This window comes from Vipera berus, assembly GCF_964194415.1.
Source record: "Vipera berus genome assembly, chromosome: Z".
NCBI classification, from domain to species: Eukaryota; Metazoa; Chordata; class Lepidosauria; order Squamata; family Viperidae; genus Vipera; species Vipera berus.
The window spans coordinates 85,655,302-85,674,803 of NC_138205.1; the positions used below are offsets into that span (position 1 = coordinate 85,655,302).

The following is a 19,502-nucleotide window of genomic DNA, read 5'->3' on the forward strand; positions in this document are numbered from 1 at the left end:
CTTCAATCTGTCATAACTACCAAATATTTCATTTTATTGGGTAGGACCATTGCTCATGTTTGTCAAGATTTTTTTGGATCCTGAGCTTGTCTTCTGGAATGTTGGCTATTCCTGCCAGCTTAGTGTCATCTGCAAATTTGATGATTTCCCCTTCTAGTCCCTCATCTAAGTCATTTATGAAGATATTGAAGAGTACTGGAGCTAAGACGGAGCTTTATGGTACCCCTTCTTACTTCCGTCCATGTAGATGTAGTACCACAAAGGACTACTCATTCAGTATGTTTTGTCATCCAGTTACAAATCCATCTGGTAGTGATACTTTCTATCCCACATTTTTCTAGCTTACCAAGAAGTAGTTGTGGCCTTCTTTGTCAAATGCCTTGTTGAAGTCTAAGTATACTATGTCCACAGCATTTCGCTGGTCTACTAATTTAGTTACTTTGCCAAAAAATGAAGTACAGTATGATTGGTTTGACATGATCTGTTTTTGACAAATCTGTACTACCTTTTAGTTATAAATTTATTTGTGAGGGTGAATGTTCATTCTTCGAGCTTGCGGGTTGGTTTCCGGCCATTTCGTTACCAGGCTATGTAACATCTTCAGCAGAATTTAGAGGATGTCAGTGTTCTGTTTATAAGGGCTTCAGGTGTGGGTGTGTCAAGGTGTGGGTCTTGTGGTGGATCAGGTGTGAGTCATCAGTGAGAGGTTTGCGATGGGTCTTGTGATGGAGAGGTTACATCAGGTCAGGGTCATTGGGAGATGAACTGGTGGGACGAGGAGGGGGGACTTGTGTGGGTTGGTGCTGTCTGGCTGGCTGTGTGGTTGATTTGGATTCAGAAGTGTTCATAGGATGGTTGTAGGTTGATGTGTCTGTTGATAAATTGCTTGTGGAGTGCCAGGCTTTGACAAACTGATGAATGTGACGGGTTTAGTGTGGCCAATGATTTTGTGTTCCTCCAATCGAACTGGTGTTGTTTGGTGTTGGTGTGGGTAGAGATTAATGATTTGGGATCATGGCATTTGACTGCCAGCTGGTGTTCATGAATCCTGTTTTTTAATTGACATGATGTTTTTCCCACGTAGAATTGGTTGCAATCATTACAGTTTATTTTGTAGATGACATTGTTTCTTTCATCGTTCTATATCTTAGCTTTGGTTCTGGATAATTCCTAGCAGTGTGTGACTGTGGGTTTGTGGGCTATTGCTATTGCTAGGGGTTGTAGAATTCTATCTGTCATCACCAACACCAAACAACACCAGTTCAATTAGAGCAACACTCAAAATCATCGGCCATGCTACCACTTGCCACACTCTTTTGAGTTTATTGAAGCCTGACACTCCACAAGCAATTCAATCAACACACTGACCTACAACCAGCCTATGAATCCTACAGAATCCAAATCAACTGCACAGCCAGCCATAGACAGCATCAACCCTCAACCCACACAAGCCCTCTCCCTCTCCCAGCAGTTCACCTCCCATTGACCCTGACCTGATGTAACCTCCCAATCACAAGACCCATCACAAGCCTCTCACTGATGATTCATATCTGACCCATCACAAGAACCTCCCTTGACACACCCATACCTGAAGCCCTTATAAACAGAACACTCACACTGACATCCCTTAAACTCCGCTGAAGGTGTTACCTAGCTCGATAATGAAATGTTTGGAAACCAACCCACAAGCTCGGAAAACGAACCTTCACCCTCATCCTACAACTGAACTACAGATATTTGCCACGATTGCAAACTTTGTTAGTTTCTAGATGTTTGCAGATCAGTTTTTTTATTACCTTTTTCAGGTATTGATGTTGGGCTGATTGGTCTGCAGTTTCCTGGGTCTTTTTTTTTCTTTCCTTTTTTGAAGATGAGAACCAGATCAGCTATTTTCCAATCTCAGGTAATTCTCCAGTGTTCCAGGATTTTTGAAAGATATGGTACAATGATTCTGAGGCAACATTTGGCAGCTCTTTCAGAACTGTGGGATGTAATCCATCAGGTCCCTGTGATTTATATTTGTCAATATCAGATAGGTGTTCTCTAATCATTTTCTTGCTTATTTTAATTTTTATTTCTAGTTTGTCTTTTATGGTTATGTTTTTGGTAGATTTTAGTAGAGACAAAAAACAGAAACTAAATATTTACAGAATTACACCAGGAAGCATACAGCCAATTTAAAGTTTTCAATTTTGTTTATTTGTTTAACATTGTCTCCTAAGAAAATAATACATAAGAACTGCTATTGCTAGCATGTATTAAGCATTAAAACTCAGTTTCAAAGCACACTAAATCAAATGCAAGATAAGGCCAGATCGGTTCCAATTCTTCAGTTGCTAGACAAGTCTTGCATCAAAATGCAATTAACTTGTGCATCACCTTGGGTCATGAAGGGAATATGAGACACGCTCATAATTTGTGAGAATGTGTGCTCCATTTGTGGGATTATAGCAGCTTTGTGCTATCCAACCACTCAATTCTAAGTTGCCTTGTCAAACCAGTATTATTGTTTTCAGATCTGCAAGTTCACAAAGTGCTCAGCCACAGCTAGAACTGGATTCTCACACATTCATGAACATGTCTCATCACACTCCCTTTTGATATTACTGTTGGGACTATCTTAGCTTGCAGAACAATAGATCATTACTTAATGAGCTGCCTCCAACTAAGTCTGGATCAAATGCATGATAGTAACTGCTGATTTATAGTGTAGATATTTATTTTAAATTAAGTCCTACTGAAACAAAATCATAGAATCAAAACTTGGAGGGGATCATTCGGGTCAAGGGTCCAATCAACAGCTCTGTTTGGGAATTCAAATTAAAACATCCATATTAGATGCCAGTTAAGCTCTGAGTATATTGGGTTCATTTGTTATGATCTAAGAAAATCGTAAAAATACATCAAATACTGCACCTTAAAAAATATAGAATAATTACAAGACAAGCCTGAAACAATAATGTAAAGGACTTCTCTGATTAAAACCACACTCTTTGGTATCTTTATTGATTTGTCTCTTTAGAGAAGAAATGCATCTATTCAGCAAGGTATCGTGCATCAAGAAAGTTCCCTGAAGGATTTGCCTCACTCAGAATCTATTCTACGGCAATGAAGGCTTCAATGAGCCCTAAAGGAAATGCAACCTAACCCAAAATCTCATTTAAACGACTGTTTTAGATATTTGAGCTGAATATATGAATTTATATTCTGAATTTCCCATTTTCTAGTGTTAAATAAGACAACTTCTTTATCTATTTGTAGGGCCAGGTTATTTGAGGGAACCCTTATCATCCATAATTCTTTGCTATCCAGTAAGATTGGACAGAGTCCTTTCAATTAAAAATGCCATCTAGCAAGACCCAGCAGACGTGCCTTCTTTGTCACAGTATCTGCTATCTGATAATGATATCCACCCAGAGATCTATTGCATTTCCATGCTGATAATCTTTAAAAAATTAGTCTCTCCCAGTCAGAAATTTGTGGCGTCCTATTGGTGATTTTGTTTTTGTTGTTAGAGAAGTATGTTGCTAAGATGCATTGAGCTGTCTTTTTTATTATTTTTCTGTTCTTATTTTTTATGTAGGCCATCCTGAATCATATTGGAATCAGGCAGCCACTAAATCTCCTGAATAAATATTTAAATATTAGGATATCAGAATATATGTATGATGAATCATGTTCAATGTAAAATAGATTATTTATTTTACAGTGCCCAGCTTACTGGTTTACAATAAATAAATAAGGATATCAATCACATCAAACATAGCAATAAATATAAAACAATATGGCAGCCCTCTATAATATGTCAATAAAAACATTAAAATTTTATTTATTCAATTTCTATAGCTGTCCACCTCAATCAATAACTATGGGAGGTTTATAATTAAAATAATACAATTAAAATAATAAAAACATTTTAAAACAATAAAATATTCAAATTATTTTGCACATTTTTATTGTTTTACAATGTTATGCTCAGCAGCTGAGATACTTGGCCAATTAACAATAAAACCAGAAAACATATTTAATACTCCAGATTCAGGAACACAACAAGAATTTTGAAACTTTATAAAAAGACATCAGGGTTTGGGCCATTCAAATCTCTGAAGTGAGGATATTCCGCAGAGCATGGGCTATTACAGAAAATCTTCAAAATATCCAATTAAATAATATCCCAACTGCCTCTAAAAAATCTGTTTTCAATGGATTTTTTTCCTATTCTCCTTCCTCATATAATTTTTTAAAAAACATCTTTATTGCTGTTGTTGAAGGAAAAGTCTTCATCATGGTTCAGTCCAAGCCAACATGGCAACTGCTTTAGAAAGAAGGTTACAGTTTATTGAAGAGGAGAGCCAGACAGAAAGATGGCTCTAGCAGGAAAAGAAGGGCTGAGCACATGTAGGGAGTGGGTTTTTATACCCTCTGGAGCCTGGATGTGCCTTTCTGGTATTCTGATGGTGGTGGGTTAATCCTATTATGTCCCAAGGGTCATATCCTGCTTCCCTGGGACTTCCTTACTCCAGTCTTTCTGACAAGATCTGTAATTCTGCAGACTTGGTTTCTGTTTGGGACAGAGACATGGGGGCAGGATTGATTTCTGCTTTTAAATTCTTTAGGGAAATATATTCTGTCCTTTTAAATATTTCCAAGAATATTTCTTTTTCGGGGGGGCTGACTTCCCACACTGATAGTGAATAAGTAAATATTTCTGCATCAGATTTTCTAGCAAAAAGTTTTAAAATTGAAAATGCTTTAGTTGAGATATCTCTCTACTATTTTTCCATTCTATATGAATCAGGTGAAATGATTTATATTGTAATTAATTACAGGTAGTCCTAGACTTTTGACTCCAATTGAACCCAACATTTCTGATTGTTAAGTGGGTTTTGCATGAGTTTACTTTTTTTGCCACAGTTGTTAAAAGAATCATTGCAGTTGTCAAGTGAATCATGCATTTGTTAAACGAATCTTGTTTTCCCTCATTGACTTTGCTTATTGAAAGCCAGCTGGGAAGTTTACAAATGATGATAACATGACCCAGTACAGTGCAACAGTCATAAATATATGCCAGTTGCCAAGTGCCCAAAGTTTCAACATGTGATCTTGGGAATGTTGCAACAGTTGTAAGTGTGAAAACCTGTCAAAAGTCACTTTTTTCAGTGTCACTGTAAGTTTGAATGGTCACTAAACAAATGGCTGTAAATCAAGGACTATCTGTATGTGCTGGCCTACAATAGACTTAGTGAAATGTAATCTAGGGGTGGAGAACTTGGTACCTTATACATATAGTAGACATATTGAAGGGAATACTCAGAAAGTCTAAAGCTGGTAAAGTGGAAAGCTATGATATACAAGTAGATATAAGAGTCATGTAAATGTACCTCTCTTGCAATTGCCTCTGGTCACTTTGTGGACAATGGCAAAGCATCAGTTGGCTTTGAAAAGCAGGAGAAAAAGCCTAGAATTTAAACTTTAGAGCATAGATATAAATATAGGTAGGGATACAGAAGAGGATACTGTTCCCAAACAGTTTAGATTTATTATGCCTAGAAACAGACACAGACTTTTGCCATTGACAATGCTGATAGAACTGAAGAGAATTGATCCACATAAATTGTAACGGATTTTTTTTTAGGTTATGAGGATTAGAACTCAGGATCACCCACTTCCAGCTCATTGCCTTAAACCACTATATCAATTTAGCTCTCATTGTAGCCTTATCTTCTTTTTAGGCCCATTTTATATGGCAATCATCATCTTTTTATGCACAGATGCCTTCAAGTCAGTATTGACTCTTAACACCTACCCTAATCCTGCAGGGTTTTTGGCAAGATTTCAGAAGTGGTTTGCCAGTGCCTGCTTTTTAGGGCTAGCTAGAGAGACACAGTCAATCAATTGGTTTTGTGTGTAGGACAGGACTAGAACTAGAACTCAGTCTTCTAGCCTGTCTTCATCATTACACCAAACTGGCTCTACAGCTTGTTGACATCAAGCTGCTGATCTCCAGAGATATTATTCTCTTCAGCATTCTGTTCTTTTTAACATTTATATTTTAATGGGTTCTACTAATCTAGTTGAAATATTAATTTATATTGCTAGACCATGTATGATATACCATATCCTAAATAAATAATGTGGGTAATGATGTTTTTACTTAAATGATTTATGAACAGAAAATTATTCTGAAATTTGAATAACCAAAAAATATCTGATCCTTTTATATTAGAAAATCTCTTATTTGGGCAAAACTAGCAATAACAGTAATTAAGCATGTAAGTATTCCGGTCGGATAGTTTAAAATTGGGGAGAAATCAGCTGTTTTCTTGAGTTCGTTTGTTTATTAATATTTTAGCGTATTTACCGACGTCCCATTTAATGGTTAAGTCTCTCAAGGTTACTAAATTGAGGTTAAGAGCTACAATACAAATTTTTAAGGCAGATTACTCAGCGTGTTTAAATCAGGCTTTAAACATGTTTATCAGAAAGCATCAGTAAGATTTTATTTCTATACACAATATTTTTTCAAACGATCTAACACCACTTAAGAGTATCCCAAATCAGGAGCAACAAAGCGACTTTAATTTAGGCACTGCTAACCGTCTGCGTCCGAAATTACGAACGTATCCTGAACCAGGAACTTCGCAACTGAAGAAGAATTTTTCTTTCTGTTTCTCTTTTAACTCAGCAACGTAGCCTCGATTCCCTTGAAACCCTCGTTCCGAAAAAGACTTCTGGAAGCGTTGCCAACCGCGGTGATGTAGAACCGCACTCAGAATGGCTTTTTGGGATTGGTGGAAGATGTGATCAGCGCCGCTGTCATTCGATTATAATTGGCTGATAGTGGCTTGGCGGGGTGGAGAGAGGAGAGGAGGAATGGAGCCCTTGGAGGTTGCGGAGGCTGTGCCGGATGGGGGCAGTGCAGTTATTGTCTGAAGATAGGGCCTTTCCGCGGGCGGAGAATTTGTCGGAGATTTGCCAGGCCGCTGTTTTTAATTCGGGTTCTGGGCAGTTTGACCCCACTTCGAAGAAAAGAGGTGGCCCACATCTCCGCGGCTAAGACTCCAAGCTGGCCTATCTGCTACGCCGCCGCCCAACGTTGGTGTCAGGAGCGTCATCGGAACAGAAGACTTCCCCTCCCCCATCTGCGGCGTTTTCTGGGCCCTGGCAGGCTGATTTTTAGTCATTCTTTTTCAAGCGCCAAACGGTTTTTACTTATCGGCATTTAAAAGAAAAAGCTCTGTCTCACATATGAAATAAAATACTTGTGACCTGAAGCGCAAGGTAGAGAAACAGAGGAAGAACCAGAGGCGAGCGCGCTATAAAGCGCCTGAGGGGAGTTGTATGGGGGTGCGTGCACGGTGAAACTGTGTGTGTGTGCTGTGGTAGCTCACGGCGCTTAGGTGCGCGCGTGCCACGGAGCTAAGGTAGGGGCTGTGGGGAAAAGAGGTGGGCGCACATTCGCGCGAGGAATCAACACCTTGAGTTTTCTCTCATCTCTGTGTGTGTGTGTGTGTGTGGGCGCGCGCGCGCGCGAGCTGGGTGGGAAGAATCTCTGGATCGGGAACACCTCCTCCCGCCCCCCGAAACTGCGGTGCAGGAAACGAGGGTGTGAGTGTAGCTGTAGCCCAGGTCCGGTCCGGGGTAGCTTTTTTTCCCCCTCCCTTCCACCGCCCCCTTTTTAGGTCTTTATATTTATAACTATTTATACTGAAACGACTGTAAAATAATGGCAAAATCAGGAGGTGGAGGTGGCGGCGGCGGCGGCAATGGCAGTGGAGGAACCGGCGGCGGCAGCGGGGGTCTAACCTGGGTGGTAAGTTGCCTGGCATTTTCTCCCAGTTTCTCCCTTTCCCGCTGTTGATGCTTTCCTAACAGGCCCAGACCGAAACGAGAAGTGGAAGGTCCCAAGGGAATAATGGAGGAGCAAAGATGCTTATTTGGATGGAGATGCGGGAAGGCAAGACGAGGAATTGGGGCGGGGGACGGTTATTCCCGGCCCGCAAAAGGGATGAAGGCAACGGGAATCGTGGATCTGATGGCATGGGGAAGCTGACATGTTTGGTCTGGGCCTGCAGGATTTACTACTTCAGCAAGGATTCACCACTTATTTAGCAGGAGGGCCTTGCTATTCGCGTCCCTGCCATTAAATTATGTCTTTTTGGCTGAATTTTTCGTTTGAGAAGAGCTATTTGCCTCTTCCCTGGTTTCCGAGATTGTGAAGCTCTTAGATGTGTTTAGATTTAGACCAAGGAGGAAGCTTTCTGAACAATAATTTCATTTACATGAAAGCCAGTCCAGTTCTATACCAACATGTGTTTTATCTCCCATCACAAAATAAGTAAATCATGAAATGATAGTCTTTTCAATCTTGGATCATAGAGTAGAATAAAATAAAGTTAGTTGGGGGAGAGTATTTAAGGTGCAATATAAAAGAAAATTAGACTGGATGTTTAGGATTAGAGATGTTCTTTTAGGCTAACTAAAAGTAATCATTTTTAATTAAAATATTGTGGGGCTGGGAGAGAGACAATAGAATGGATACTGTAGTTTCTTTAGCCTATTACTAACTTCTATTTCTCTTGTTCCACAGAAAGTTCAAACAGGGTCACTTCCTTATTGTAACTGACCATAAAAAAGGCAACATAACACAACAGTAGCAAAGCAGCTCATGCTGACTTGCTGCTATTCTACAGATGCATGAACAAATAGAATGTTAGAACTTGAAGTGGTGCTGGAAAAAAATTTTTAAATCTACTTTTCATGTTAATGTTGCTGTTTCTTTGTAAAACTAATAAAGTCACACGTCCTTTTTGTGTTGAAAGTGTTTTTACAGAAGCAGCTACATCTTAAAAGTAAAGGATACTGAGACTATAGTCTTATAAATTAAGATTGTGTCAGCATTGGGCTGATAGAAAAGTGAAATATTCTTTTGCTTTTCATACAGAAGTGATTTACATTTGCAAAGTCCAGCAGAGGCAATAAAATGGATTGTATAAGTGGGCCTATAACTTGGGAATTGCCTCAACCTGTTGTATCTCATGGCAGCAAAACTATCTTCTCGTGAGCAAACCAACTGTTCATTAAAATAACATTACAGACATGTTGTAGGTTAACTTGCAAGTGAATGTTACCAGTTTACTCTTCAGAGTAACAATGATTCAGAAGTATTTCTTTCGATACAGTTTTCTTAACTGTCTTCTTTAAGAGATATTTAAAAGGGGTTTTAAATCAGGCATGTTCAACCTGGGACACACAGGCCGCATGCGGTGCTGGACAACTAGTAATGCAGCATCACAAGATCATAAATTTTTAATGTCAAGATCTGAATTATATAGATTGTTATATATTTTACATGTGGCCCAAGGCAATTTCTTCTTCACTTAGTGCAGCCCAGACAAGCAAAAAGTGTAGACATCCATAGTAATCCTTGTTGAACAACCACTCATTCAGCAACCATTGGAAGTTGTGACATTGCTGAAGGAGCAGGACTTATGATCGCTCTTTGTAGCCATCACAATGTCCCAGAGATCATGTGATCACAGTTCATACTTGGTAGTCACCTTGCAGTTATATTGTTCTAATGCCCCACAGTCATGTGACTATTGCTTGTAACTTTTTACAACTTTCAAACTTCAGTGCTATCTTCCAACAAGCAAAACTCATTGGAGAATCTGACAAGAGGTCACAAATGGTGATCACATGACTTCACAGGATTTGTCTAACAATGGCTAGTGAGACTGCTGCAACTGCCATTTAAAACATTGCACTTTACAACTGTGTTGATTAGCAATAGATTTGACCGCCCAATTACCATTATTAAGTAAAAACTACCTGTATATTGCTTGGGATGGTACAGTATTTAAATGTGAGTTTTTCCTGTATGTTCTAAAACTTGTCTAAACAAAACATTTAGAACAGACACTCTGGTTAGATTTATTTATTTAATCAAATTTATATCTTGCTGGAATTGTAGACTCAGCAGCTTACAAAAAATAATGTCATCATAAGTAATATATTACCTACAAACCTCAAAATTACTGCCAACATTAAACATCCTAGAAAAGGTCTCCAGCTATTTTTGGAAACTGGATAATGTTGCAGCCAATCAATTTTCATCAATTAGGTGTTTTTATTATTATGATATGCACACACATATCATTTCATTTGTGAAATAAGCAATGAATCCACAGATAATTATAGTCATCCATTTTGTTCATAAGTCCAAATATAAAAATCACTCTTGCGCTTAATTTCAGGCATTCAGTTACTACAGTACACACCTTTAAACAGTGAACAGCATGCACATCAGACAGCATATGAGCGAAGTTCAGAGAAGATGGGAAAGGATTATTTTATGGCCCATCTTCTCTGATAGCTTTTAGGTTGGAATTGTAGATAGATTTGTTGGTATTGGCAAAAGTTCATCATTTGAATGTTCATAAGTAGAATAATTTCTACGAAGACTTCCAAACAAGCAGGCCAAGACAGTCATGATTTAAAATTAGCTTTCTTTGTATTATATAGATAATGTGAAATTACAATTGCCAGCTCTTTAGCTGGTGTTGGCCTTCATACGTATTAAGTTCTTCCCAAGAATCTAGGATTCATAATTTGTTGACATAGTATATGTATAGATCCAAGCAGTGTATAATTGATGGATGGCATTTTATTATTATTACTATTATTTGGAAACCATTAATCCTTTTCAGTCATAACATGTTACTACAGTAAGGGAAAATTATTTTATCCCCTGCTGATTTTGTACGTTTGCCACTGACAAAGAAATGATCAGTCTATAATTTTAATGAAAGGTTTATTTTAACAGTGAGAGACAGAATAACAAAAAAAAATCCAGAAAAACACATTTCAGAAAAGTTATATGTTTTGCATTTTAATGAGTGAAATAAGATCCCCTATCAGCAAGATTTCTGGCTCCCAGTTATCTTTTATACAGGTAACAAGCTGAGATTAGGAGCACTCTCTTATAGGGAATGCTCCTAATCTCAGCTTGTTACCTGTCTAAAAGACATCTGTCCACAGAAGCAATCAGATTCCAAACTCCACCATGGCCAAGACCAAAGAGCTGTCCAAGGATGTCAGGGATAATATTGTAGACCTACACAAGGCTGGAATGGGCTACAAGACTATCATCAAGCAGCTTGGTGAGAAGGTGACAACAGTTAGTGCAATTATTCGCAAATGGAAGAAACCCAAAATAACTGTCTGTGGCTCCATGCAAGATCTCACCTTGTGGAGTTTCAGTGATCATGAGAATGGTGAGGAATCAGCCCAGAGCTACACAGAAGATCTTGTCAATGATCTCAAAGCAGCTGGGACCATAGTCACCAAGAAAACAATTGGTAACACATTATGCCATGAAGGACTGAAATCCTGCAGCGCCCGCAAAGGCCCCCTGCTCAAGAAAGCACATGTATAGGCCCATCTGAAGTTTGCCAATCTGAATGATTCAGAGGAGAACTGAGTGAAAGTTTTGTAGTCAGATGAGACCAAAATCAAGCTCTTTGGCATCAACTCAACTTGCTGTGTTTGGAGGAGGAGGAATGCTGCTGCCTATGACCCCAAGAACACCATCCTCACCATCAAATACCGAGGTGGAAACATGCTTCGAGGGTGCTTTTCTGCTAAGGGGACAGGACAAAGGGGGGATGGACAGGACCATATACCAACAAATATTGGGTCTTCTTCCCTTATCCAGGGCATTGAAAATGGGTTGTGGATAGGTATTCCAGCATGACAATGACACACACAGCCAAGGCAACAAGGAGTGGCTCAAGAAGAAGCACATTAAGATCCAGGAGTGGCCTAGCCAGACTCCAGACCTTAATTCCATAGAAAATCTGGAGGGAGCTGAAGGTGCGAACTGCCAAATGTCAGCCTAGAAACCTTAATGACGGAGAGGATCTGCAAAGAGGAATGGGAGAAAATCCCTCCTGATATGTATGCAAACCTGGTGGCCAACTACAAGAAACGTCTGTGGCTGCCATCAAGGGTTTTGCCATCAAGCACTAAGTCATGTTTTGTGAAGAGGTCAAATATTTATTTCACTCATTAAAATGCAAATCAATTTATAACTTTTTTGAAATACATTTTTCTGCATTTTATGTTGTTATTCTGTCTCACTGTTGAAATAAGCCTACCATTAAAATTATAGACTCATCATTTCTTTGTCATTGGGCAAATGTACAAAATCAGCAGGGGACAAAAAAATTTTTCCCTTACTGTAGCTTACTAGCTACTACATAGCTAACTTTGACTTCTCAGTCTTAAGGGCCTTCTAGATGTGTGAACTTCATAAGCAATGGTTTAACAAAGATTTAAGAATTCAGGCAACTGAAACTTGCATATTTGGAAGATAGTAAGTTTGGGGAAGGCTAATATAAGCAAATAATTTTATTAAAATCAAGTGATTTTAAAAACAACATTTTGATTCTTTGATATTTCTACATTTTTCTATAAAATAAAATTGTGATTTTGCATATAATGAAAAATAGAAAAGCAAATAAATACTTAAATTCAAACACTTCATAGCTCATAGCAACTAAATAAGAATCTATTACAGACATGTGCATGCCTTAATGACAAATGTTAGCTTTTAAAAAATACAACAAATTGTCAATTTAGAGGACTGGATATAATCCCCCAAACCTTTTTCTAAAATAATCCCAAAACAATAGACAAAAGTCTCTTGTATCTGACATTAAATTGTATCTTTTGTGCCAATTTAATTCACCTGTATAATAATATCTAAGCAAGTGATGTAAAATGATGCAAAGTAGTGAAATATATATTATTTATGTAAATATAAATAGGTTGATGGGAATGACACAAACTAATTAATTTATGGATTTAACAGGCATTTTAATATGCATTTCTTTATAAATGCTCCATTAAGCTGTGCGTTTAACTTTGTTGCTTTTTATAATAATGGTAAACATAAATAGTCTGAAATTGCAAAAAAAAATAATCAGTAGGGCTGTGCATGAAAATTATTTCTGTCCTTATATTCCACTATATTTCAGCAACAAGGTTATCACTTGTATTCACCCCCCAGTGCCTGAATTTTATAGGAATCACAATTTTGAATTTTGAATAAAGCAAGTAAATGATAATTAAATTTGGATCATATTCAAGTTTGACTTGCATATTTTGAAAATAAACTTTGTTATGACTAAAATATATCTTGTAGCAAATTGTTCTGGATAATTCCTGTAAATCAATAAAAATTTTGATTTCTGTAAAAACACTTTCTTATTGTATTTGCTGATTACATGTATATTGACCCTAGATAATTTAATACACTAATGTAATTTCTTGTGTGTATTTGGCTATAACTACGTTCTGAACCAAAATATCCTTTTTTAATAAATTGCACACATTCCTTAAATTGATACTTTTAATTAAAGTTTAAATTGAAAGAGATTTGCAAAACATTTTACTAGCCTGTGTTTATTTGACTTTAATATATAACTTAATGATCCATATTTTGAAAGGCTATCACCCATTTTTATATCTTCATAAAATTGTCAGTAGCAATCTATTTGAGGAAACTGATTAGAAAACTGTCACTCTTAACAATATAGCTATAGTATCTAAATATTAGTTTCCAGAAAGCAAAAACTCCAATTCCAAAAACCTGAAACTATATAACTACATTGTGCCCTACTCCCAAACTAGAAATTTTAATTTATATGCCAACAATATCCGTTAAATTTTCTGTCAGTTTGATTAGGATAAGCTGCATACAGAATACGGAAACAGCGAATATTAATGTCTCACATCAAAATTAAATGTTACAGTAACATTTACTGTCATATCTACATCTGTACAAGCTTTCTTGATTTGAGCTTTCTTGATTTATTATCCAGAAAGATGGATAAAATAAGCAATACATATGGCACATTTAAGTCCAAAACTACAATTAATTTATAATGTTAGGCAAAAATGTAATTCAGAGTATGCATAGAGAAATGTAAAATACTTGTTGGGAATACTTTAAACCAAGCCTGTTTTTTTTTAAAGTTTACATGGTCATTCCAGAGGACAGATGTGCCAAGGAAATGATCCATCTGTGTTAAGATATTCCTATCAGGAGCTATGTGCATTCTGCACATGTTTCAAAACACATAAGAGATGGCTCAATGAGTCTCATTGTGTGCATTTGCCAAAAAAGAATGTACAAAGCTAGGAAAACAATTTGCTAAGGAAGAGCATAATAACAGACATAATTCACTTTACAAGATATCTTCTTAAATCTCAAAAGATATTTGAAATAAGCTAAATGATCTAAAAATTAATAGGAACTTAAAGTTGTGAACTTCAAGAAGTGCGTTTACAAGAATAAATGATGTCTTATGTCTTAACACATTTTTTACTTCAAGAAATGAGGTAAAATTGTCCAACATACCTGAAGTTGTGAGTTTATTTATGAGCAAAGAAGTACTTGAGTGAAAGTTTTATGTAAGAAAGGTAACATCTTGGAACCTATACATCCCATTCTGTGGATGGCTTTAAAGCAGGCTAGGCAAACTTTTTTTGTTTGTTTGTTCTTTTAGGCTAATTTACAATTTTGAGAGCATGTTGCATGTTCTTGCACAGAATGCCTGCAATGGGAATAGTGCATGTCTGTCATGGATGTACTAAGTTACAAAATATCCATCTATGGTTTGATAACAAGATGGTTAACTATCAAGTTTGTTTTCCAGCTTACTTCCCCACTTCCAAATATGCTTTGAATAATACCAGCTTCCTTTTATAATTAAATGAGTATCCTTTCAGAAAAAGCATAGGTTTTTTTTAAAGAATGCCATTGATAATTCAAGTTGTTTATGGAAGCAATATGCCAATTGTTTTAAATGTTATTTCCATTCTGTAAGAAATTTAGTACTATCTTCAAGAAAGCTGAATGTAATAGTCAATATTAACATTATGAATAATTCTTTATAAAGCACTGTTTTCTGCAAAAGTATAATAATTGCTGTTCCTATGTTTCAGGTAACATCTAATTGTATATTGGATGGACAGTATTTTTGAAGAGGAGGCTTTTCAAAATCTCAATAAGCGTAGTTGGAGATATAGATGTCACTCATTGTGGATAGATATAATATTTTGCCCCATTTTTACTTTTAGGAGGAATTATTCAGAAATGAATTGCTAAGCCTTCCAAAGATTTAAAGATAGAATGGCTGCTTATTTTGTTTTAAAAAGGATACAAACTATGTCAGGCTTGGAAAGGTTTTTTTTTCCCAATTATAGCAATTGAATTACTGAGTTATTCTAGCATGAAAGAACAATTAACTCTAGGCTCTAAATTTCTCTATCTGGTGGCTAATGTCCTATTGGTTTAAATGGCATTCTAGACTGACAGTTCGATTATTTAGTAATGTTTGGATTTTTGCAATCTAATTACTATTTTAATTTTAAATAAATATTTATTTAATAATTTTATTAAAGTTTAAAATATAAAAACTAAAAGATACAAACTAAAAAAGAAAAGAAAAAATGCAAGAAAAAATAAAAAAAGAAAGAACTTCCTCTCATCCCTAGGAAAGTGACTTCTCACTCTCATCATGGCATATATATAAACAATTTCATAATCTGTTTACCTCATCTTAACTAAAAAACATAAAACTTATTATAGAGTAGGCAAATCAAATAAATTTAATCCCATTTATATCCCGCCCTTCTCCGAAGACTCAGGGCGGCTTACAATTTAAAGCACAAATCAATGTGCTTAGCAATAGCCTTCATTCTATGTATATGCCTGCTTATTAGGGCTTTCGCCCCCCCCCCCCAAGCGGCATTATTACAAAGTCAGCTTATTGCCCCCAACAATCTGGGTCCTCATTTTACCTACCTCGGAAGGATGGAAGGCTGAGTCAACCTTGAGCCTGGTGGGACCCGAACCTGCACTAATTGCAGGCAGCTGGTGTTACTTAAGGAGGCATTTAGCCCACTGCTCCACCAAGGCTCATAAATAAATAAATAAATTCCTCATTCTTCTATCTAATTACCAGCAAAAGATCCAAACAAAGATCTAAGATTTTAACATTAATTAAGATATATAAAACTCAACATTCTACATTTCAATAGTGTAGAACAGAAGACAGAAAATAGTCCCACTATTCCAATGTACACTAGTGTATTGTTCTATCAATGAGCCAGGTTTTGCCTAATGTGTACTTGTACTTTTGTTTTTTCCTGCCTAAGTGTAAAACCTTGCTTTTCTCCATATTTCATTTTGTTGGATAGGGACCATTGTTCAAGTTTGTCAAAATCTTTTTGGATCCTGAGCTTAACTTCTGCCGTGTTGGCTCTTACTGCTAGCTTAGTACCATCTGCAAATTTGATGAATACCCCTTCTATTCCCTCATCTAAGTCATTTATGAAGATATTGAAGAGTACTGGGCTTAAGATGGAACCATGTGGTACCCTACTGCTTCCTTCATTCCTTGTAAATGTATTATTAGGGACTACTCATTGAGTACGGTTTGTCAGTCAGTTACAAATTTATCTGGTGGCAATGTTATCTATCCCACATTTTTCTAGCTTACCAAAAAATAAGTTTTGGGCAAGTTGGTTTGTATAGGCAAAGGTTCACAATTTTAACATTTGTAATGTCTATAAAAGAAAATCTAGGTTTGACATGACAAAGAGAGATCATTTCTCCTTCACAAAAAGACAAACTCCAGTACACAACATTCCAAACAGCAACTTTTCTCACTTGAATATACATGTCATATTTCACTCTAGCCCTTAGTTGCATATCCACATTTCACAAATATATAACAATCCCAGTATCTTAATATAATAAAAGGCTAACATTTAACATAACAGAGAAATAACTTGTCTTTTAAGAAAACAAATTCTCCAAATTCTTCTGGCTAATCAGAAATCATCTAAAGTACACACTGAATAATAAATAAAGCATGATTTTTAAAGTATTTGAATCTTAAAGAAGCTACATCTTATTTATCGTAAAGTTCTCTTTCTTCCTGGTTTGTGGCAAAGCTTAAATTGTTCCTATAGTTAAATAAACTATGGTCAGTGCAAACTGGCAAACTAAATACAATGAAATACATGAATCCAGTGAATTATTGACATAATTCCAAATGTTATTTTATTACCTCAGAAACTATCCTCTTTAGCATTTCTCTTGAATTAGATTTAACTATCTATTAGTGAAATTGAAGAGACTATACAAATTCCTGTGTAGATTAAAAAATATTATTGTAGGCAACTGCCACTGGGCATTCACTGACCAAGAACATCTCTTGACATTGCTGGACTCCTACCTACCGTATCTTATTATTTACAATAATAAATAAATTGTAAGCAAAATGCCAGCTGCTAATAACTTTACCTCCAAAATAATTAAGCTCATCTTGGCCCAATATTATCTAAAAAATTAAAATATAGCTGCAACTCAATATTTATTTAGAAATATCTATGTTTCCAAGCTACATGAGTAAGTTGGCACAATAGACAGTTTCTTCCAAGTCTAAATAAAGTGGAAAGTAGCACAGTTGTTTTCACATTTGCCTTGGCAAACATTTCTTAAATGCACCAGGCTTTATTTATTTATTTATTATATTTTTATACCGCCCTTCTCCCGAAGGACTCAGGGCTTTGTACAGGGCAATAAATATAAAAACAGAATACAAAAGTTAAAAAACGATTAAATATTATGCCCAAGTTTAAAATAGTAATTAAAAACATATTAAAACCCCAACCCTAACCCATCAAACCAGGTCAGATTGCTCAAATAAATAAGTTTTTAGATCGCGCCGGAAGAAGCGAAGGTCGGGGGCCATCCGGAGCTCAACCATTATAGTTAGTTTTCAACAACATCTGTATGTCCCTCCAGATTTCAAAGGTGCCCATAGCCTGAAAAAGGTAATTTAAAATTATATATATTGTAACGGTGTAGATTAATTCCCAGATTAAAGGATTGTCATACCAGTAACACATTTTCCAAAGTTTTGGAGTAAGTCAAAACTAGGACTTATATTATTTTTATATATTTCAGACACTGTTTGATAATCAAAACAATGCTTCAAAAAAAGAAGAACCTGAACAAACAAATAAAAATGATTCAAAAAAGATGTCTGTTGAGAGAGTTTATCAAAAAAAGACTCAACTTGAGCATATTCTTCTCCGTCCTGATACATACATTGGTTCAGTAGAACCTTTAACTCAGGTAATTTCCATTTTCTTTTTATTTGAGAAGTTAATATCATTGAATATACCAAATCTTGCTTGTATTTGGATGGTACAAATAGTAATTTGGATCCCCCCCCTATTTTCTAACATTGTTAGTAGCTCAGAATCATTTGGCAGGTCAATGGAAATATAAATCCATTAATTAAATAAATAAATCTCTAAAATATAACTTTAAATTTTAAAAATTTAAGCATATTTTAAAATAATAGCATACACTTATAAATTTTTTATTCATAAAACAAACTTTATTTACAGTTGATGTGGGTGTTTGACGAAGATACAGGAATGAATTGTAGAGAGGTCACTTTTGTTCCTGGTTTATATAAAATATTTGATGAAATTCTTGGTAAGTGTTTATAACAATGATATATTAACAGCACTTGAAAATTATTTTGAGGTAGAAAAATACAGATATATTTTGGCATGTTGTAGATATATTGTTATAAATAGTAAATGTGTTAACATGTTAAAGAGATGAGAATACATAAAGGTATCATGTGTTCTTGTCTTTCCCTTCAGAATTAATTATAAATTTATTCCTTTCTAATATCTTTAAATATAGTTTAATTTTATTAAGTGCAATAGTGGAATAATTCTAACCTGTAAAATTTCAAATTGTACTGAAATCAATGTATGTGAATTCAATTCCCCAAGAATATTATGCAGAACATATTACAACAGTAATATATTGTTAATGGTGAAAGGAAATAAAGAACAATGTCTCTTATTTGTAGTTAATACAATTAACTGGAATAGTCCAAAGTTAGCTATTATAATGTAGTTCAGGAATTTTATATGAAATAATAGAAGTATCCAGTGGTGAGTACATTTATTTTACATTATGTGTTTAAAAGATTATAGCATGTTTGTTAGTTTTGTAAATAAAAAATCCTAATTTATATACATATTATGTATATAACATATTAACGTTATTTATCTATGATCTAGATTTTTGTGAAAAAATTTTTTATGAAAATCCTGAGTAAATAGTGGGAAGCTATACCAATCAATGATAATTTTACAATGGGAATTAGCTCAGTAGTAATTTAATCAAGACTACTACACAACATAACTTAATACAACATAGCTTTGTATTACATCTTTATTTCATATTTTCTCATTACAATTTCATGTCAAATATCAGCATATGCTTTTAAAATATTCAGCAGGTTGATTTGAACGAGGAACAAGGAACATCAGTCTGAGTCACTGTCAAATTTACATTCTTATATTACAATATCCTGAAAATCAATCATAATGAA

General features: G+C 35.6%; 1 protein-coding gene across 2 annotated transcripts in view; it reads left to right on the plus strand.

Moving 5' to 3' along the window:
- The first annotated feature begins 6,876 nt into the window (after nucleotides 1–6,876).
- TOP2B (DNA topoisomerase II beta) overlaps nucleotides 6,877–19,502 on the plus strand; it is a 55,421-nt gene continuing 42,795 nt past the window's right edge. For both annotated transcript variants that reach the window (XR_014028381.1, XM_081342950.1), the window contains exons 1-3: nucleotides 6,877–7,813; nucleotides 18,047–18,217; nucleotides 18,496–18,586. Coding sequence is in view for 1 of the 2 variants with exons in the window: in XM_081342950.1 (XP_081199076.1) it covers nucleotides 7,727–7,813; nucleotides 18,047–18,217; nucleotides 18,496–18,586 (349 nt within the window). In the remaining variant the exon portion in view is untranslated. The remainder of the gene's footprint in view (nucleotides 7,814–18,046; nucleotides 18,218–18,495; nucleotides 18,587–19,502) is intronic.